The sequence below is a fragment of the Sapajus apella genome, unplaced genomic scaffold, assembly GCF_009761245.1.
Source record: "Sapajus apella isolate SASKATOON/1434 unplaced genomic scaffold, GSC_monkey_1.0 scaffold207, whole genome shotgun sequence".
NCBI lineage: Eukaryota > Metazoa > Chordata > Mammalia > Primates > Cebidae > Sapajus > Sapajus apella.
Window position 1 is genome coordinate 26,166 of NW_022437147.1, and position 21,875 is coordinate 48,040.

The 21,875-nt window shown below is 44.3% G+C and overlaps 1 protein-coding gene across 12 annotated transcripts in view; it reads right to left on the bottom strand.

Annotated features, from left to right (window-relative positions):
- Positions 1-21,875, bottom strand: part of SVIL (supervillin) — a 217,876-nt gene that overhangs the window by 26,137 nt on the left and 169,864 nt on the right. For 11 of the 12 annotated variants that reach the window (XM_032270273.1, XM_032270274.1, XM_032270275.1 and 8 more), the window contains 2 exons: positions 18,662-19,328; positions 1,809-1,889 (listed from right to left, as the gene is read on the bottom strand). In XM_032270273.1, coding sequence (XP_032126164.1) covers positions 1,809-1,889; positions 18,662-19,328 — 748 coding nt within the window. The remainder of the gene's footprint in view (positions 1-1,808; positions 1,890-18,661; positions 19,329-21,875) is intronic. The other variant, XM_032270270.1, reaches the window with a different exon arrangement.

A 21,875-nucleotide genomic window follows, 5' to 3' on the forward strand; every position in this document is an offset into this window, starting at 1 on the left:
TCTGTCCTAAAACACAAAAATAAAATAAAATAAGAAAGAGAGATTGCTCTAGTTGTTTCTAGAGTTATTCAAATTATCTGAGAGCAAAATTGACACCCTTTTCAAAATCTACAGACCTTTTCTATCACCGCAAAACAAAGTAACCAAGAGCTCTGGCTGTGGGGTGGGAACCTCTGCTCAGATCCTGCTCTGCCAGGTCCAGCTGTGCGGTGTTGGGCAACTCACCTGCCCTTAGGAAGCCTCAGCTGCTTTACCTTTTAAATGGAAATAATAGTGACATAATGTAATGTGACGTTTGCAAAGCACATGGCTTGGTGCTTACCAGAGAGTAAATATTGCATACTGTTAACTGGTTCTTATTTTTACCATATGGTGAAAGAGGAGATACAATTCCAACTACTTGAGAATGGAACACTGACTAGGGCTAAGCTTTAAAGAGCGCTTTTAGAGTAGGAAAAGGGATTTCTTGGGGGAAGAGGAATGCAGAACCTTTACTTACTTAAGCTTAACTGGCAAAGTATTTATGATGTGCACTGTATAGAAAAAGATTAGTTTTTTTAATGACAAGTGCAACTCCTAATTTGATACAAACTCATATATGTGTGTGTGTGTGTGTGTTTTATATATATATATTTTAATAATTTTTTTTTATATATATATTTTTTTTTAGATGGAGTCTCACTCTGTGGCCCAGGCTGGACTGCAGTGGTGCGATCTCAGCTAACTGCAGCTTCCGCCTCCCGGGTTCAAGCAGTTCTCTTGCCTCAGCCTCCCGAGTAGTTGGAACTATAGACACGTGCCACCACGCCTGGCTAATTTTTGTATTTTTAGTAGAGGTTGGGTGTCACCGTGTTAGCCAGGATGGTCTCGATCTCCTGACTTCGTGATCTGTCCGCCTCAGCCTCCCAAAGTGCTGGGATTACAGGCGTGAGCCACTGCACCAGGCCTCCTATATATTTTTAACATAATAGGTGTAGTATCCATACATGCGTCATTAAAGGAAAATCCACATAGACAGACGTATAGGTAGTGACTGAGAACAACTCAGGAAAAGAAAACATTCTGAGTTGCTATTTTTCCCAGAGACGAGCCCGTGTTGGCGGTTTTCACTTAAAACCTTTGTTAATCAAAAGGAGACTGGAGTGCGGTTCCAGTTCTCCTGTGGAATGCGCGCTTATGATCAGAGACAATCTGAATGTTGTCCTCAGAGGAGAACAAAGTGACTCTTAGAAACTGTGGGGAGCTTTGTCCTTCCATGACTTACTCATTCTGACTCCTTCCGCCTCTCCCTGCCCCCAGTCTTAAAAATGAAAGGATAGGGGGTTTTGTTTGCTTTTAAAACCACATGACCTAAATTAACCGTTGAAAATTAAGTACTGGTTTAGAGATGAGGAGATATGAAACAAGGAGGCAGGAAGGGCTGGGAGCAGCGGGGAGCTGAGCAGGAGGGACCCGGCCTGGGGAGTCCAGCTCAGGAGAGCAGCCCAGGGCCTGGATGGGTGCTCGCTACCGCCCCCCACTGGCCAGCCCTAGGTGAGTTGGTGAGAAGGAAAAAGCAAGAGGTGAAGTGAAAGGCTTGTCAATCAAGAAAGAGGGAAAAAGAGGAGGAAGAAGAGATACTATTAGCATGGATTAGGGCATGTGGAGGAGAAAAGCAAATGATTAGAAAGTAACTTCCACATGATTTTCAAGTGCACTGGGATTAAAGAGGGCAGGAGGAGAGTGGGCGTTAGCTGATGTGTGGAACGGCACGGCAGGAAGCAGCAGCACTCGTGAACACAGGCCCCGGGGGGCCAGCGTGCGGGTACCTGGAAGGCCAGTTGATAAGTGAAGATGTGTCCCCTTCGGAATCTTTCTGGAGAAACCACTCATGTTTGGGTTTCCCTGTACTATTGTGTACAAAAAACAAAACCAGATCATCTCTATTAAAATGTCAGCATACACAGAGATCTTATAACTTAAAACCTAAAGGCTGATTTTTATTAAGAATAATCCTCACTTATAAGTGCGGGATAAACATGGAGTACGCAAGGTCGCAAAGAGAGAACAGCAGACACAAGGGTCCACCTGAGGGAGGAGAGAGGCAGGAGGGCGAGGAGCGAAAGAATACCTGCCGGGTGCTGTGCTTAGTACCTGGGTGACGAAATATTTCATACCCCAAACCCCCGTCACACACAGTTTACCTATATAACCCCAAACCTGCACATGTACCCGTGAACCTAAAGCAAAACTTAAAAAATAAATAGAAATATTACAGGAAAAAAAAAAAGAATAATCCTGGCTTTTGAAAATGTATAAGCACATTTTTGCTATAGAGTTTTTATTCACTTCATGGAATTTCCAGGACATGTGGCTCTCTACTCAAATCAAGAGGTAAAAATAAATGTATCGAAAGTCACCAAATCATATATTTTCCCAAGTAATTTTAAAGTATTAGAAAGGAGTCTATTGGCTGGGCACAGTGGCTCCCAGCACTTTGGGAGGCCTGGGTGGGTGGATCACCTGAGGTCAGGGATTCAAGACCAGCCTGACCAACATGGCAAAACCCCGTCTCTACTTAGCCAGGTGTGGTGGCAGTCGCCTGTAATCTCAGCTACTCGGGAGGCTGAGGCAGGAAATTGCTGGAACCCCGGAGGTGGAGGTTGCAGTAAGCTGAGATCGTGCCATTGCACCCCAGCCTGGCCAGCAACAGCAAGACTGTCTCAAAAAAAAAAAAACAAAACAAAACAAAAAAGGAGTCTATTAAAGTCACACTCTGCCCACAAATACCAGGCAATTCTCTTGTATGTAGTTGACTAAAAGTAAAAGGTAATTTAATTTCCATAAGTCTTGTTGCAGCACATTGGAAAATAGCCTAACTTAAAAATAGCATCCATGTAAAACAACACATTTCAAATAAAGAGGATAATTAAAATAAAGAAAAATAGAATTTTAAAAAACTCAATGAAATCACACTTTTAGTTGCTATTATACATTTTCCTTTTATAATTATCACTGAATAATGTGATCAATACAAGAGGTACAAGCACTATGATATTTATTGAGCTCCTAGTATGTGCAAGTAATGAGCTAAGGAAGGACAAAAATGAATCAGAAATCAATATAGCCATTAAAAACCTTATACCGCAGGTAGGCAAGGTAATATACAGTCCACACATTCATTCCCCAACACACGATTTAGTATGACTCCAAGGAGAATGTGACCGAGTAATTACGCCAGGCTGAAGGTACTTTAGAGAAACGTTATGGGTAAGGGCAACCTTGTTTTAACAGTGTAAAGCAAGTCACAGGAGGAACACTCAGGTTACTGCTCTGTCTCCACTATGGAGAAAGGAAAAAAGGAAATTTTACAGGCTAGTTACAATGTTTACCAGCTCAAAACTTTATGAGCCTATCTGCAAGAATTTTTCAATACCAGGCTAGAAAAACACTGCAGCTCAAAAAGCAATTTCTAAAAGAAAATAAGAGTTATACTCCACTTACGTTTCTAAAATCATTTTGGTTTGAGTTCTGGTTTGAGGGACAGGCAGGTACCCGGCACCACCAGTGTGTGTCTTGCTGTGACAACTGAACTGTCTTGGTGTAGGCTTGGACTGATCTGTTTCTCCGGTGAGATCCTCCAGGCTTGCCCCCCTCCAACTATCACCCACCTCCCAATCCTCGGCATCACATCCATTTCGCCCACAGCAAATAAAACGCTTAGATGTATGTAAAGTCATTTCATTTCCAACTATAAAGGGCCCACTTTCTCAACTTTTACTTGATAGGAAGAGTTTGGCGCATTGCCCATAGCCAGGAACGAAGGCAGCACAGCTCGGTCCAGTGCCCAGAGGGGAAGAGGGGCCAGCAGATGCCTACTGTTGGAAATGACATTGGGTTCCTATCACAAATCTGCCGGCTTCGCAGGGTTATGTTTAGGCTAAATGCTTTCTGCATAATAGAGGGCTTTGTAAACGAAGTGAAATACAACTTTCTGAACATGACCTTCATTGACAAGAATAAAACTTGGTCAGTATCACACTTCCAAACTCCATCTGGGGCTTGCATAAGAATGTTGGGTCAGCATTTATAAAATGGAAATCCTACACAGACACAGGGGACTTGCTGGGCTCCATTTACTTATTACATTGGAGATAATGGAACCAGCCAAAAACCAAGGAATACTCAGGCTTTGAGTATTCACCACCCTGGTGCTAGTTTCTTGGTTTTTGGCTGGTTCCATTATCCATACAGACAGACAGTCCCCGACTTATAATGGCTCAGTGTAAGATTTTTGCCACATTTAAGATGTTGCGAAAGCCACAGGGATTCAGGAGAGCCTGTGCATGGAATGGTGAGTTCTGCTCTTCTCCTGGGCTGGTGGTGTGTGGTGCCAGCTCCCCTGCGACGCTGCATGGAAGCAGTGAGCCGCGCCTCCCAGATTGCCACAAGCCATGCAGCCATAAGAGGAACGACCCATCTCCACAGCGTGCTGCGTGGCCAGATGGTTTTGTCCAAATCCAAGATAATGTGAGTATTCTGAGTATACCTAAGGTAGGCCGAGGTGGGTGGATCTCCCGAGGTCAGGAGTTCAAGACCAGCCTGGCCAACAAGGTGAAACCCCGTCTCTACTACAAATACAAAAAATTAGCTAGGTATGGTGGCGGGTGCCTGTAATCTCAGCTATTCAGGAGGCTGAGGCAGGAAATTGCTGGAACCCACGAGGCAGAGGTTACAGTGAGCCAAGGTTGCGCCATTGCACTCCAGCCCAGGCAACAACAGCGAGACTCTGCTGTTAAGTGCATTTTTTACTTAATGTTTCCTTTATTTTCTGACTTGCAATATTTTCAAGTTGTAATGGACTTATTGGGATGTGGCCCCATTCTAAGTTGAGGAACATTTTCTGTAAAATAAATACAAATGTATGTAATAAGAAACAAACAGGCCAGGTGTGGTGGCTCATGCCTCCAGTAATTCCAACCCTTCTGGAGGCTGAGGCAGGAGGATCCCTTGAGGCCAGGAGCCTGAGACAGTCTGGGCAACATAGCAATACCCTGTCTCTATAAAAAAATTAAAAAATTAGTCAAGCATGGTGGCACATGTCTGTAGACCTAGCTGCTCAGGAGGCTGAAGCAGGAGGATCCTTTGAGTCCAGGAGTTTGAGGGTGCAGTGAGCTATGATCATACCACTACACTCCAGCCTGGGAGACAGAGGGAGACTCGGCCTCTAAAACATAAGTAAGTAAGTACATAATCAATGAATGCATGTGAAGGCTTCGCGTCTAGAACATAATAAGCCTTTTTAAACGCTTGTCTTCTTATTTTCTTCCTTCTTCATAGGTCAACACAGCACTGAAAGTTTACGAATTTCTGTTTTTATGTTCTGAAGACACGATACATACGGAGACCCAGTTCAGAAGTCATGCGATTTTAAGCAGGATGAGTCCAGTCTTACCAGGAGGGCCTAAGTTTGTCTTTAGCACATTTAAAACGGAGTGATCTAAAAAGCATTTCTCCAAGTAAGGCTTTCAGGATCGTTGAGGTTGGCTATGGCACATATTTGGGTGAGGTTATCTGCCATCTGACATGAAAAGAGAGGGATGAGGAGAGGCCTGCATCAGACATCCACCGCACAGGCTGTCCTGGGCGCTGTGGCCACTTGAGTCGTGCAGCTGCAGCGACACTTGCCGTCACTCTCCTCTGCCATCTCCCACCTCCCCCATCAGCCTTCTTAGCTGAGTGCCTCTCCCACCCCCACAACACAGAGCCCCAGGGCACTCCTGACATTTCCACATGGTGTCTAATAGACGTCTTAAATTTACATGCCCAGAAAATGAACTCTCAACTTCCCTCTGTCCCAGCTTGGACTGGAGTTTTCCCTACAGCAAATCCCTGCTTCGAGTTGCCTTGGCCAAAAATTGGGACTTGCTTTTGACTCCTCTGTTTCCTTCCAACACCACACCTTACCTCATCAGCGAGTTCTCCTGGTTACCTTCAACATATAACCTCTTCCTGCACCCGTGCTGCTGTCATTCTAGTTCAAGCCACCACCGCCTCTCACCTATGTTACCAAGATGACCTCATTATTCTACCTGTTTTCATCCTGGCCCCCCTAAAGTCTATCTCCAGCTTGGCAGCCAGAGTAGTATTTTGAAATGTAAGGCAGCTGGGTCATTCCTCTTGTTGAAACCCTCCTATGGCTCCACATATCAAGTAGCACAAAACCCAAAGCCCAGGCGGTGACTCTGAGGCCCTCCTGGATCTGTGGTCTTGCCAACGTCATGCCTACCACACACCCGCTCCGTGGCAGCCCTCTCTCTTCACTAGGATGTGTCAGCCTCTGGAGGGACAGGCTTCGTTCATGTTCATCTCCTCGCCACTCAGAACTACGAATGGCGAACAGCAGGTCTCAGATGCTCATGGAATGGATGAACTGGTGAATGATAATCTCCACAGCAACTCTGTGAGGTCTTCTCATCCTGTTTTATAGATGCAGACCTCAAGGTGCAAGGGAAAAAGGACAGGAACTGCCCACAATCACACGGCTGGTAACAAAAGGGTGGGGCTTGGACCCAGTGCAATGGGACCCCCCAGCCTGTACCTTCCAGCCTTCCAGAGCTATAGGCTTTCCACATCCTAAAAAATGGTTGCTTCCTTGGTTTGAATGGGTAAGAATGAGGTTGGGGTGCCAGAGTTCACCGGCTCTAAGGTTAAGCAAGGAAGACACCAAGAACTTCCTGGTCACAGCCAGAACCCTGACCAGATATGGAGCTCTCTCTAGTGCCGGTTCCACCATCAGCAGAATTATTCAATTACTCATGAATTCCGCAGAACCCAATTACCTTCTTCCTTTGTTTCTCCAATGAACAATATAAAATCAAAGGAGTCAGGCAGTGGAAGGATGTGGGCTGAGTTTTCCACCCTGGAGCAGCACAGCCTGATTATAATACTGAGGGAGTTGGCTAAGGGATGCCTCAACTCAGATTTTAAGATACATCATTGCATCAAAGTGCAAAATTTACTTCTGGGGCCCAGGGGGCATTGTTTTGGAGAGGCAATGAAACAGCAAGTGAGTTTTTAAAAAACATGAGTAAAAAAAAGATGACATCTGAATTATGGTGGTTATTTTTCTCTTTATTTTTATTTTCTCTTTTTTTCTTTTAATCTTCTGTGACGTTATTTCATGAAGTGTTCCTTAATGTTATGCTTAATTGTTTTTGATAAACAAGGCTTGGTTAAGAAATTAATAGTGGAGGCCAGGCACAGTGGCTCTCACCTGTAATCCCAGAACTTTGGAAGGCTGAGGTCAGAAGCTCAAGACCAGCCTGTCCAACATGGTGAAACCCCATCTCTAGTAAAAATACAAAAATTAGCTGGGCATGGTGGCGTGTGCCTGTAGTCCCAGCTATTTGGGACACTGAGGCAGAATTGCTGGAATCCAGGAGGCAGAGTTTGCAGTGAGCCGAGATAGAGCCACTATATTCCAGCCTGGGCAACAAAGCAAGACTTTGTCTCAAAAAAAAAAAAAAAAAATTAACAGTGGGAGATTTGCTTTATACAACATAATGAGATGAAAATAGGATACTGTGAGGCTACAGCAGCCTTTGCACGTAGAGTCAAGAATCAATTCTGGGGGACAGAGGCACAAAGGATGATGGAAATGTTTCCTCTCCTAACTGGGGTAATGGTTACACATTTAAGCAAACTCACCAAGCTGCATCTTTAAAATCTGCGCATTTGATGTAAATTGTATCTCACTTAAAAAATATATCATCAGGCCAGGCACGGTGGCTCAAGCCTGTAATCCCAGCACTGTGGGAGGCCGAGGCAGGTGGATCACGAGGTCAAGAGATCGAGACCATCCTGGTCAACATGGTGAAACCCCGTCTCTACTAAAAATACAAAAAAATTAGCTGGGCATGGTGGTGCATGCCTGTAATCCCAGCAACTCAGGAGGCTGGGGCAGGAGAATTGCCTGAACCCGGGAGGCGGAGGGTGCGGTGAGCCGAGATCGCGCCATTGCACTCCAGCCTGGGTAACAAGAGCGAAACTCTGCCTCAAAAAAAAAAAAAAAAAAAATCATCATTAGGTTATAGAGTAAGAGCTTCTTGAGTAATGAAAACGTAGCATTTTCTGAGAGCAGAAGCAAGGTAAACATGTGAGGTAACCAGTTTCTTCCAGTTTCCCTCTGAGCTAACCTCAGCGCTGAAGGTCCAAATGCTGTAACCGCAGCCCAGAAAGGAGGGAGGCAGGAGGTACGTGCAGACAGCACAACTGTCAGAAAATGCCGGAATCTGAGGGAGTGTGAGGCTGGACTGGCATCCCCTCATCTCCTGATCTGAACCACCACTCCTAGAATAAGGTAATCGGGGACCTGACAGATTTCACCATGAGACTAGACCAGAAGCAGCCTTTCGGGGCTGTGGACTGAGCTCACAAGGCTCCACAAGCGGCCGACGATTTTCTACTCGCTTATCACGATGCCCATTTACTGTTTAATAATATTTATGAGCAGCCTGACTCAAGACCACATACAAGAACCCCAGTCGCAGACAAAGCAAAAACTGCCCTGCTGTATAAACAAGTGCTGCTCACGGCGTGTTCCGCTGATCGGTGTCCCCGGTCCATGATTAGATAAAAGTCCGAACCAGAGGGAAATTCACAACAGCGCTGAGCCTGCTGTGTAGCTCAGCTGACATTTTCTTCACGGCATGATTTTCTCAATGAAGGAAACCGTACATGATTTACATTCGGGTGCAAGTGTCTCATGGGTTGTGTAACAATAAACAGTTTGCAGCTTGGCTATTTCAAACAGCACTGCCATAGCTTGCTGACACTTTAAGCAAACACAGAAAACGGCAGAACATTCATTCAGAAATGATTTGCTAGGTCACTTGGAATTGTTGGATATCCCAGTTGCAGTGAAGGAGATATGAAAATGACTAAGGCAGGGGTATCGCCCCTTCTCCTAAAGCTTCTCCTAAAGTACTGCTATCACTGCAATCATCCTTACCAGACTTACAGATGGGCTTAATACCAAATCCGCAGTGCCGTGTCTGGAAAAATCCTTACAAAATTGCTAAAATCCTCTTCTGGATACGACAGCCATGATCTAGGGTGCCTGGCATTTGGCGTATTTTTTTTTAATTTTTTGTGGGTACATAGGACATGTATATATTTATGGGGTACCTGAGATGTTCTGATACAGGCATGCAATGCATAATAATCCCATCATGGAGAATGGGGTATCCATCCCCTCAAGTATTTATCCTTTTTGTCACAAACAATTGAATTATACTTTTAGTTATTTTAAAATGCACAATTATTATTGACTATAATCACCCTGTTGTGCTATCACATAGTAGGTCTTATTCTATTTCTTGGACCCATTAGGTGCTGGGCATTTGAATATCCTTCCTACGACATAGGTGTCTGTGAAGTGGCATCTGTGGGACTCCTCATTTGGCTTGTGACCTGTTTCTCCTCTTTTCCCTTCCAGTACCCTTTCAGCAACCCAGAAGCCAAACTGATAACATCAGGGCTCCCTATGCCAGGCTGAGCCAAGCTCCAGCTCTGTCTCTGGGACACTCACAGTCTGATCATGAGAGCAGACTGGTGCAGAGTCTAAACACCACAGAAAGTGGAAGTGACTCCAAAAATGATCCCAGTTTCTATTAGCCCTTTATGTCTAGTGTTCCATTAGTGTAACACTAAGCATGTGGGAGCTATTTATATCCTGCTGGTCAAAATCACGGCCAAGGTCTGATTGCAAAAATTAAAAACATCGCAACCTCAGGCATAAACGGGTTAAGACAGAGAGAAGTTACAAAATAAAATAAAAACCTGGAAAGGTCAGGAAAGCAGGGCAGATGGGAAGACGGACCCTTTTCTGGATGAATTTGTCAGTGGCCCTATTAGAAAGAGATACTCAGGTGTAATGTGGCCACTGCAGGATGCAGGAAGACCACTGCCTACCTGTGCTATTGGCGACTCACTTTCATTAATGTCCCCAAGAGTGGACTAATCACTTTGGCAGTCGTATAAAGAACTTGCTGTCAACTAAAACCCCGAGGTCTATTTCCCATGAACTGCTGTTAAATCGGGTTTCCACAATATTGAACTTGTGCACTGATGTTTTTCCCTCTAAATACAGGACTTTATTAAATTTCATCTTTTTAGTTTCTAACCAATGTTCCAGGTACATGTGCTCTCCTGCCTACATGATCCTGTTCTCTCTCTCTCCCCCTCCTTCTTACCTCTCTTCCCCCTCCATCTCTCTTCTCTTTCCTCTCTTTTAGTCATCAAATTTATTTACAATCTCTCCTCTAGAAATCTGATCACCCTTACCATTAATACCTCCCAGACTATTGAAAAAATGTCAAGCCTGATCATGGTGGCTCATGCCTATAATCCCAGCACTTTGGGAGCCAAGATGGGTGGATCACCTGAGGTCAGGAGTTTGCGACCAGCCTGACCAACATGGTGAAACATCATCTCTACTACTGAAAAAAAAAAAAAAAAAAAAAAGAGAGAGAGAGAGAGAGAAAAGAAAAGAAAAAAATTAGCTGGGCGTGGTGGCAGGCACGTGTAATCCCAGCTACTTCGGAGGCTGAGGCAGGAAAATCTCTTAAACCCAGGAGGCGGAGGTTGCAGTGAGCCAAGATCGCAACATTGCACTCCAGCCTGGGCAACAGAACAAGACTCCATCTCAAAAAAAATAAAAATAAAAGGGAGAAAAAAGAAATGCCGAATGGGGTCAGGTTAATGACAAAGCCCCAACTGGAACCGGAGCCCTCATTATCTCAGACCTGGGTAACTGCAACCACTTAATGGGCCTCCCTGAGATGGGAAAGGATTATCCTTCAGACCTATCCTCCGCACTCCTCTGGAGCAGAACTTCCAAATTCATGATCAATCATCCTTGCTTTAAAATCCTCCAGGTACTTCCCACTGTCCACACGGCAAAGGCCAAACGCCTGATCATGTCATCCGAGGTGCTCTGTGATTGTCCTCACCTGGCTCTCCACATCCTCCCATCCTCCTCCTTCCAGGTCCGCGTTGGATGTCTGTGCCTTCCTGCCTGGGGCAGCCTCCCCTCCATTTCTAGCACACTCACCATATCCTTAAGGACTTAGTTCACTTCCCCAAGGGGAGGAGTTAATTCCCCATCCTCAGTACTCCCACGTCACCCAACCTTGGCCTGGAGAACCATGTTTACCCCACGGTGTGGTAGTTATTTCTATACACAAAACAAAATGTATCTGTCCTACCAGGAGCACAGTGCCTGGCACACAGGAGGCTCAACATAATTTTCTTGAGTGATTAGCTGGACTACCTGAGAGCTGAAGTTAACCCCCGAATCAGCAGCGATGAGGTATGGATACATGGAAGGATGCCCAGTGAGTTTGAAACATCCTAGACTAAAAGTTTTTCATTTTCTTTTTTGAGAAGGCTTTAAGTGCCTTATGCAAATCCATAAGTATGGATGTTTCTATACATATGTTTCTACAGTGTCCTAATCTTTTTTCCTAGAATCTCTAACCTTCAAGGCCAGGTGCGGTGGCTCACACCGGTAATCCCAGCACTTTGGGAGGTCAGGAGATCGAGACCATCCTGGCGAACATGGTGAAACTCTGTCTCTACTAAAAGTACAAAAAATTAACTGGGTAGGGTGGTGCTCACCTGTAGTCCCAGCTACTCAGGAGGCTGAGGCAGGAGAATCACTTGAACTCGGGAGGCAGAGGCTGCAGTGAGCTGAGATTGCACCACTGCACTCTAGCCTGGGTGACAGAGTGAGACTCCATTTCAAAAAAAAAAAAAAAGACAAAACCCAGCAAACTCTCCTTCCACAATGATGAAAAATAGCCCCGACATAAATGGAGCATGGTATGGAGCAGAAAGAGCTCTGATGGGTGCAGAGAACATGCACGAATGGACGGTCTCAGTTTTGTCAAAGAAGGTCTATGGTCTCGATCAAGTAACTTTTAAAATCTTAATCTCCAGGATTACTTCTGTTTCTAAGCGTCTGAGATTCCTTATGTCAGTGCTATTTTCCATCATTGTCAAACAGGGAGTTTGTGGGTTTTGTCCTTTACAAGTCAGAGAGTTTAGAAAAAAAAGGTCAGGGGCACTGTAGAAACAGTTTATATGCATGCGTCATATATGGTGCTTAAAAAGCCTTGTTCTCATAAACAGACAATTTATTTTGTGGAATCTTGGGGTGGGCCAGCTCTTCACAGGGCAGAGATCATCTACAAGGAGAGACACTTATAGGGTTGCTGGGGACCAGAACAAGGAGGTGGTGACTTCAGGTACATCAGAACTGTTTTAATGCAGCAACTGGCTGGCAGAGAATTATATTGCCAGGAAATAACTCACCCCAAGTTTTCATAAAGGCCAGGGGTTGCCCTTGGGTTGTATCCTAAGTATATAACAGTATATAATAACACATTTTAACTCCCTGAAACTCCCAAGAGTCTACAGACTAAAAAGTGCCTCTTGTTACCAAAGTGAAGTCAAATCCAGCACAGTAAAATTACTTTCACCATGTGGGTGTCCAGCTCTAATTATATAACAGCTTCTAATTATAAAACATTAAGAATGGCTATTAACTTCTGAATCTCATTAAAATTAACAGTTAATTTACTAAAAGTTGCTTGTTTGGAAAACTGCTAATCACTGTTCTGCAGATATGCACAGGTGTAAAATTTGCAAGAACACAGGCTCAAGGACAAAATTTTGCATTTAAAATCTTGCACACCTTTGAGTTTTTAGCTAGTGTACAGAGAAGCTAAGGTTTGAGGAGATATATTTATATTTAATCCAATGAATAGAAATTGTCTGCCAGGCCTGGTGGCTCACCCGTGTAGTTCCAGCACTTTGGGAGGCCAAGGCGGGTGGATCGCTTGAGGCCAGGAGTTCGAGACCAGCCTGGGCAATGTCGTGAAATCCCATCTCTACCACAAAATGTAAAAATTAGCCGGGCACAGTGGCATGTGCCTGTTAAGTCCCAACTACGCAGGAGGCTGAGGCAGGAGGATCACTTGAGCCCAGGAAGTCAAGCTGCAGTGGGATTGTGCCACTGCACTCCAGCCTGGGCAACAACAACAACAAAATAAGAATAAGAATTTTCACTTGCCAATAAGAATAGAATGAAATGAAAAAAGGGCATGACTTACCCATCTATTTTAATAGCGGCAATTCTAGAGTATGGCAGGGAACACAGGTGTTTGGGGGTGCAGGGACTGAAAGGTGAAGCCAATTCCATTCCAGCAACAGAACAAGTTGGGAGGAGGACGTAGAGGTCTTTTTTTTAGAGACTGGCTCCCGAGATGTATGTTTCTCCATGATGTGCTGTCCTGAATCCCACAGCCTGTGTCAGAAAACCTGCCTGCTAGTGGACACAGGAGTGTGGATGCTCTCAGTGCATAGAAACAGACCACCGAGCCAGATGTCTAGTTTACACTAAAACTTCTCATTGGGTGATGAGCAAATGCAATCAGAAATAAACTCCAAGTGCCTAGCATAAGCCCCTTCCTTTCTTAGTGGCTCAGTCTGCACCATCTCAAGGTGTTACAGAAGCTGCATTCCAGAGAGTGCCCTGCTCTATTTCCTGAGCTGATCCTTGGCTCTCCGGTGTCCACAGAGAACCCTGCTCAAACCATCATCCACCAATGGCAACTCTCCCAGGGGTCCAATGTCAGCCTCAGCTCTGCATGTAACTTCCATATCGTGTTCTGACCACCAAGGATACAATTTGTTAGGGAGAAAGGAGTGGTAAGCGGCTGCAGTAGAGAAAGGACAAACAAAACAAACAAACGGGGTTTTCTAGAGTGGGTCCTCACTAAAAAACGAGGTCTACCTTCCATTTCACTCTCTTTGCCAGTCCATGTAGTTCCCTGAGAACAGAGAGTGTGGGCCAGATGCTGAGCAAAGGCAGCAGCAGGACTGGAGACAGTGAGTTTCTTCATAAAAGTAACAAAGTTTCTTCATAAAAGTAACAAAGACAGTGCATTTCCTTTATGTGCATTTCCTTTATATAGATACATGAGATGTACAAAGTAGCAAATTCAACAAGAGCTTTGGATTTGGAATTTCTAGTAGTAGCACAAGCTCAGATGTTTAAAAATTTGAATGATCCATAGGACCAGAATCTCTTTGGATTTTATTCTAAAATTCACTGGTGGAATTAACAAAGAATGGTTCATATCAGTAACATCACCTCTCCAGCAAATACTATTTCTGAAATTCCAAGTTTACAGGTTTGGAAAGGTTGGAGAGGTGGGGCTGGAAGTGTCTTACTATTCCCTATTTCACCTATTTTGTTACTATGCACATTCTTAGTTTTCTTCAGAACAATGTGTGCATCTGAATTCCTGGGCATCTAACAGAATTTCTAAGCTAAAGATCCTATAATGTCAACTAATCAGTTAACTAATTTTTAAAAAATCATCTTTATCATATAAACTGAATACTAAAGACTGTGAAATCAATTTATTACTCAGCTAAATATTGTCCTAAAGACTATTATTTTGCCTATAATGCTTAAAGAGTATAGTATAGTGAACTATAAGAATTAATGATTGGCCGGGCGCGGTGGCTCAAGCCTGTAATCCCAGCACTTTGGGAGGCCGAGGCGGGTGGATCACGAGGTCAAGAGATCGAGACCATCCTGGTCAACATGGTGAAACCCCGTCTCTACTAAAAATACAAAAAATTAGCTGGGCATGGTGGCACGTGCCTGTAGTCCCAGCTGCTCAGGAGGCTGAGGCAGGAGAATTGCCTGAACCCAGGAGGCGGAGGTTGCGGTGAGCCGAGATCGCGCCATTGCACTCCAGCCTGGGTAACAAGAGCGAAACTCCGTCTCAAAAAAAAAAAATAAAAAAAAAGAATTAATGATTATTGGCCAGGCGTGGTGGCTCATGCCTGTAATCCCAGCACTTTGGGAGATCGAGGGTGGTGGATCACGAGATCAGGAGCTCCAGAACAGCCTGACCAACATGGTGAAACCCCATCTCTACTAAAAATACAAAAATTAGCTGGGCGTTGTGGTGGGCCCCTATAATCCCAGCTACTTGGGAGGCTGAGGCAGGAGAATCACTTGAACCCCAGAGGCGGAAGTTGCAATGAGCCCATACTGCGCCATTGCACTCCAGCCTGGGCAACAGAGCGAGCCTTCACCCCCCCCCCCAAAAAAAAGAATCTATGATTATTCTTTGTATAGCACAGGTGTGCACAGGTGTTAGTGTATGTGAGCACATTCAAAAACTGAGTATTGGAGATGAGGCTCACATTTGAATGTTTAGGACACTATTGGTGGCCTTTTGATGGTATATTCATATGTAAATAATAAAACAGCCTAGCAAGCACAGAATAAAATGATTAAATGGGAATGTGTGGATTCAGAGATTTAACAGCCAAAAAGTCTGGCAGAGCGAGATGATAAGAGAGTGTAGCAGTGAGAAAAACATTCCATTTTCGTGGCGGAAAAAAAATCCACAAAAAATCACAACATTAAAAATTATTTACGGATACTTTTTTCTTCCCTTGTTAATTGTAAAGTTTTCGGTTACATGTTTCCGTATCAGATGACATTATTATTTTCACAAACTGTTATTTAGGTCACTAGGAGGTTTCCTCCTTTACTGTTTTCGGTTACAATGTATTTTTTTGGTTCATCTTGCTTCTTCCTAAATAGGAGTCAGACAATGACTTTCTGAAACTTGAATTTCCTGCCTCTAGATAAAGAATGTCTAAGCAGAATTTTATCCATTGTAAATCCATTTTTACAAGCTGAATAAGTGCTGTCATTACAGCGTAAATCTTAATTTTTTTTTTCTTTTTTTTTTTTTTGAGATGGAGTTTCACTCTTGTTACCCAGGCTGGAGTGCAGTGGCGCAATCTTGGCTCACCACAACCTCTGCCTCCTGGGTTCAAGCAATTCTCCTGCCTCAGCCTCCCGAGTAGCTGGGACTACAGGTGTGTGCCACCATGCTCAGCTAATTTTTGTACTTTTAGTAGAGACGGGGTTTCACCATGTTGATCAGGATGGTCTTGATCTCTTGACCTCGTGATCCACCTGCCTCAGCCTCCCAAAGTGCTAGGATTAGAGGCGTGAACCACCGTGCCTGGCCGTAAATCTTAATTTTTCTAAATGTCAAGTTTGTCACACATTTTCCATCCCTCTTTATGTAAATATATCTCAGGTATTTTCCTACTAAACATATAAACTAATTTGTGTTTCTTTGTCTATGAATAATAGAATTGTATACCTTAAATGGCTTAGAAAATAAGGCTTGTGTCTCTTCTAAAAGTCCTTTATAATTTCTCAATCCTTTTAAATCTTTTTCATGAAACTAAAGTGCTGTGAAGCTAACACTTGGCTTTTGAAAACTTCTAGGTAATATGCATCTTCAAAATAACTTATGAAGAAGTGGCTTTATTTTGTTACAGGAATAAATATGTCAAAAATGCTTTTGTCTAGATCTTAAGACAAGTTATACTCATTTTTGAATATTAAGATTTTAACTCAACACAAAATATGAAGTATCCTGTCTTTTTACTTGGAATGCTTAACAAAGTCTTAATTACTATTATAACTGATTTAAAATCTTATTGAGAATCTATTATATGTGATCTGGGTAACTAACTCAGATACCGTGATAAGAATTTCAACAGCTGTCAACATGTGGCAATCTGAAATTAAATTCCTCATTTCTTTTAAACCAGTGTAGTTATAGATCTCTAATATTCTTTCTACATTGGAGTCTGTTAGGTTCTTTGGCCTCCTCAAAAAATACATGAAGGACTTCCTTTGGTAGAGTAACTAATACAAGAACATAGTTTCTATGATGAAATGCAAATTCCCCAAACAAAAGACCTTCATTAAAAAAAAATGACACAGTAACTCATAGTCCCTATATTCCAATAGCTAAAGCTAAAGGCTGAACAAAGATCCTCAGAATACATCCTTGGGATCTATAGTATTTCATTGTCTTGTAAGCTGCTCTCTCTAAATATTTTAGTCTGGGTGCTCAAGTATTCAAGTGACAGGTCTTTGGCTTAATAAATCTCAATACCAGCCAGGTGTGGTGACTCATGCCTCTAATCTCAGCACTTTGGGAGGCTGAGGCGGGTGGATCACCTGAGGCTGGAAGTTCAAAGACCAGCCTGACCAACATGGAGAAACCCCGTCTCTACTAAAAATACAAAATTGGCCAGGTGTGGTGGCGCATGCCTGTAATCCCAGCTACTTGGGAGGCTGAAGCGGGAGAGTTGCTGGAACCCCTGAACCTGGGAGGCAGAGGGTGCGGTGAGCCAAGATTGTGCCATTGCACCCACTCCAGCATGGGCAACAAGAGCGAAACTCTGTCTCAAAAAATAAAAATAAATAAATAAATAAATTTCAATACCACAAGGATCTGCTTCAGATGTGTTACTGCCACTTAGAGATGAGCCAGTGTGCATCCCTCTATCCCAGAGGGAAAAAAATAGGGGTGCTTCCCACATATTAGCCTTCTTCTTTCAGAATGAATCTGCCTAACCTTAGGTTCTCATCCCTTCTCAATTCACCTGGGAAGCTATTGGTTGTTCGAACTGAAAAATACCCTTAAGATCCACTTAGACAATTACCCCAAAGCTTTAAGCAGGACAGTTAAGTAAATTACATTTTTTATTATGGCCATCACACTTTTAAAATGTAAATCTGGGAATAAACACATATTCTCTTCTGGCATCTGACTTTCTGATTTCGTACCTTTTTTAATTTCTCCAAACGGGAGCGGCTCTTATCTTGAGTGGATCCTTTTACACAGCGGTTTGTCTAATGGCTGATCTTTCTAATGCGGGGTTCTCACACACGTCCGTGTCCTAGTGTGTGCTATACTTACAGAACTAAGCATTCTAGTTCTATTCCGTGTACATTGCAGTTGTATGCCTGTGCCCTGCGCTGAGACGCTTCTGTAGGTTAGTGGTGCTTCTTCTGCTCTGTGATTCTAATCTCAGCAACAAAAGCAATCAGTAACAATCCTTGGTCTCAGGTATGATTACAGAAAACCCACGAAAAGCACTATGAAAGGCAGGTGGGAAACCCGTAAGAGGGGTCCTGAAGTGAGGCATCCATGAAAGTGCGACCATGAAACCCATTCAGTTTGTTTTTGAAAAGAACGTAAGAAACAAAAGAGCATCAGGCTTCCTGCTTTGGTAGAGCCTGTTTTGATACTGTGGAAATGTAAGAATCTTAGGCCAGGTGTGGTGGCTCATCCCTGTAATCCCAGCATGTTGGGAGGTTGAACAGGAGAATCTCTAGTGGCCAGGAATTCAAGATCAGCCTGGGCAACATAGTGAGACCCTGTCTCTACAGAAAAAAATGTAAAACTTAGCTGGGCATGGTGGCATGTGTCTGTTCTCCCAACTACTTAAGTGGCTTAGGTGGGAGGACTGCTTGAGCCCAGGAGTTCAAGGCTGCAGTGAGCTGTGACGGCACCACTGTATTCCAGCCTGGCCAACAGAGTGGGACCCTGTCTCCGGAAAAAAAAAGAAAGAAGAATCACATACCATGATATTTCTCCAGTGAGCCTTGACCTCCACAGGATGCTAAGAATACCCAAACCCTATCACACAGAGAGGCAAAAAGAAGGTATTCTCCTGTGTTCAGGGTGGTTAGCATGGGCTGGATGCTTACCTGGGTCGGGCCTCAGGGGGTAGCTGTGGGTCACCAAAGGAGGGGCTCCGGGAGGCTGCCTGCTGCAGGGACGAGCTCTGCGCGTGCTTTGGAGACCGTGGCACTTCCGTGAAGGAGGATTCTCGCCCAGAGAAAGAGAAGGTCAAGGAACTCTCGGCGGCTGGGGGCAGGTCATGGTCCTGCCGGGTGGCATTCAGCTCTTGATCTTGTCTTTGGTTTTCTATGTTCAGCAGCACCTCCTGGTCAGAAGCGCTATCACACCCGCGGAGGGCATAGTCCTTGGATTCACCTGCACAGGTCTTGAGCCCCATCGTCTCTGTCCCAGGGTATGGAGAACTCACATCCCTGCTTGACTCCTCCTGTTTGTCACTTTTTCCTCCCCGCTTCTCAACAGCATCAGGCTCCTTCCTGGACTTGGGATAGCGGGATAAATACTCGGAGTCGGCCTCGGGATCCAGAGTCAGCCCATATTTCTCTGCCAACTGTCGTCTTCTTTCTGCTTTGTACCTTGCGATTCTTTCCGCTTTGGACTCCAGGCTGTGGGTGTCCATGGTACCAGAACCATAGGGTGAGTCACCGTGGACGCTGGAGGTTTCTGTGCAGTACTTAGATCGAGTTTGCTTTTCTAGAGGAGAATCAGAAGTTTCCTCCTCTTCATTTGATCGGCCTACAAGGAGGTCACATGGACAAAAGGTACAGATTTCAAGTAAAGGCACGTATTTACACAGAGAGAGACATATTCTACTGTACACAGCGCACACCTGGGTGCCCATGCTGGGAAGGACCAGTTTCTCACCAGGGTGTCTTCACCCAAAGTGATTGACCTGGGCTGCTGAAGAAGTCTGAGATCTGAAGTGAAATCTACAAAGGCTGTGATTGGTGCACATTCTGCAACCCATGTAAGGCATGGCTTTAACTTCAGCTCAGCCCCCTCACTCCCGAGAGCATCTCAGTCCTTGTTCACTGATTATTTCCCCTTAATAATTTACCCTTTTTTTGTGGAATTTAGGATTTTATAAGGGAGGCCACAGGATGAGTTCAAAGTCCTCTGGGAAAGACAGCAGACAACTGAGCTGCTGTCATTGAACAAGTGATGGATGCTGGTTTCCCGGGATCTAAGAGCAGCCATAACAATATGGCCCATATCAATATTCACCAGGCTTTTCTTTTTTACAGAGTTTTGCTCTGTCACCCAGGCTGGAGTACAGTGGCATGATCTCGGCTCGCTGCAACCTCTGCCTCGTGGGTTCAAGCAATTCTCCTGCCTCAGCCTCCCAAGTAGCTGGAACTACAGGTGTGTGCCACCATGCCTGGCTAATTTTTGTATTTTTAGTAGAGACGGGGTTTCACCATATTGGCCAGGCTGGTCTCGAACTCCTGACCTTGTGATCTGCCCGCCTCGGCCCCCCAAAGTGCTGGGATTACAGGTGTGGGCCTCCAAGCCTGGCTGAAGACATCATTTTTAAGGGCCTTAACAGTCTAACAGGCATTCCATTATTACCTTCACCCTTCCCGTACAGCCTTTTCTGTTCCACCTGAATTAAAAATATTCATATATCTTTTCCATTATTTTCTTTAAATTAAACAGGTGGGTGACTGGAACTAATTTTGGAGGGTGGTATGAAGTGAGAAGAGGAATATGCCTCTCTCCACCCTCTGATGAACCCATGTTTTTCATTACAAGTTTATTAAATAATTATTTCTTTTCTCACTACTATGTGATGTTTAAACTATGATGTACTACACAGATTACCATTTCATATACACTAGGGTTTATTTCTGGCTATATATTTTGGGACTCTGATCTATGTATTGATATTTCATGCATGTAATTACTTTTTAAGAGATGGAGTCTAGCTGTCCAGGCTAATCTTGCACTACTGAGCTCAAGCTACCCTCCTGCCTCAACCTCCCAAAGTGCTGGGACTGGTGGTGTAAGCCACCACGCCCAGCCTTTTTAAAAATATCTCAGTTTTCTACCTTTCTGGCCACCAGAAATTGGAAACTATAGAAATAAGCAAACTGATCACATCATAAAGTGGGCTTAACACCTCTCTCTGAACAAGAAACTAGAAAACACTGGCTGTAAAAAGCAGCAGCATGGCTGGGCGCTGTGGCTCATGCCTGTAATCCTAGCACTTTGGGAGGCTGGTGGATCACTGGAGGTCAGGAGTTCGAGACCAGCCTGGCCAACATGGTGAAACCTCATCTCTATCAAAAATACAAAAAAATTAGCTGAGCATGGTGGCATGCGCCTGTAACCCTAGCTACTCAGGAGGCTGAGGCAGGAGAATTGCTTGAACCCAGGAGGCAGAGGCTGCAGTGAGCCAAGATCACACCGTTGCACTCCAGTGTGGGCAACAAGAGCGAAATTCCATCTCAAAAATAAATAAAATAAAATAAAAAATAATTAAATAAAAAGCAACAACACAGAGAGTCGGAAGCCAGGGACTGTGGTGGGAAGAATGGTCCTGTGTACATCCTCTGCTCCTAAGGTCAAGTCGAATATTTGGTAATGACAACGACTGAGTGATGAGGCAAAAGCTGAATCATGCGCACTCAACAGACTGTTTAAGATGGAATAAATATGCAATGTACTTAAAATTACCTGCATTAAAATAACTTAAATAGAATGTTTTGTTGCATCTCCAGAGTCAGAATTGTCATCATGCAAGGTGCAGCTTTGCCTCTAACGCCCCCTGCTGAGAGCAGCTGCTGCCTGTTCTGGGTGAGGACGGTGAGGGGCCCCTGTCTCAGAGCAGGGATCCTGTGCTGGGCCCTGACAGTGCAGAAAGCCACAGTGACTCCCTTTGAGGGTCCCAGTCTAGGGAGGAAAATGACCGGTCCTCAGTTACCCAATGATGTGCGAGGGGAATCATTTCATACAGCTGTGACACTGGAAGGCCTTATCCGTGAGGCGGGGCAGAGATGACATACATGTTGTTGCTGTGTTTAACAAATACATTTAATAGCTAGGGATGGTGGCACATGCTGGTAGTCCCAGCTACTCGGGAGGCTGAGGTGGGAGGATCACTTGAGCCTGGGAGGTTGAGGTTTCAGTGAGCTGTGATCAGGCTGCTGCACTCCAGCCTAGGTGACAGAGTGAGACTCTGTCTCTAAAAAATAAAATGAAATGAAAATAAACAAAAAACAAATACATTTAACAAAAAATTAGGCCAAGTCAATTGGCTCACACCTATATTTTCAGCATGTT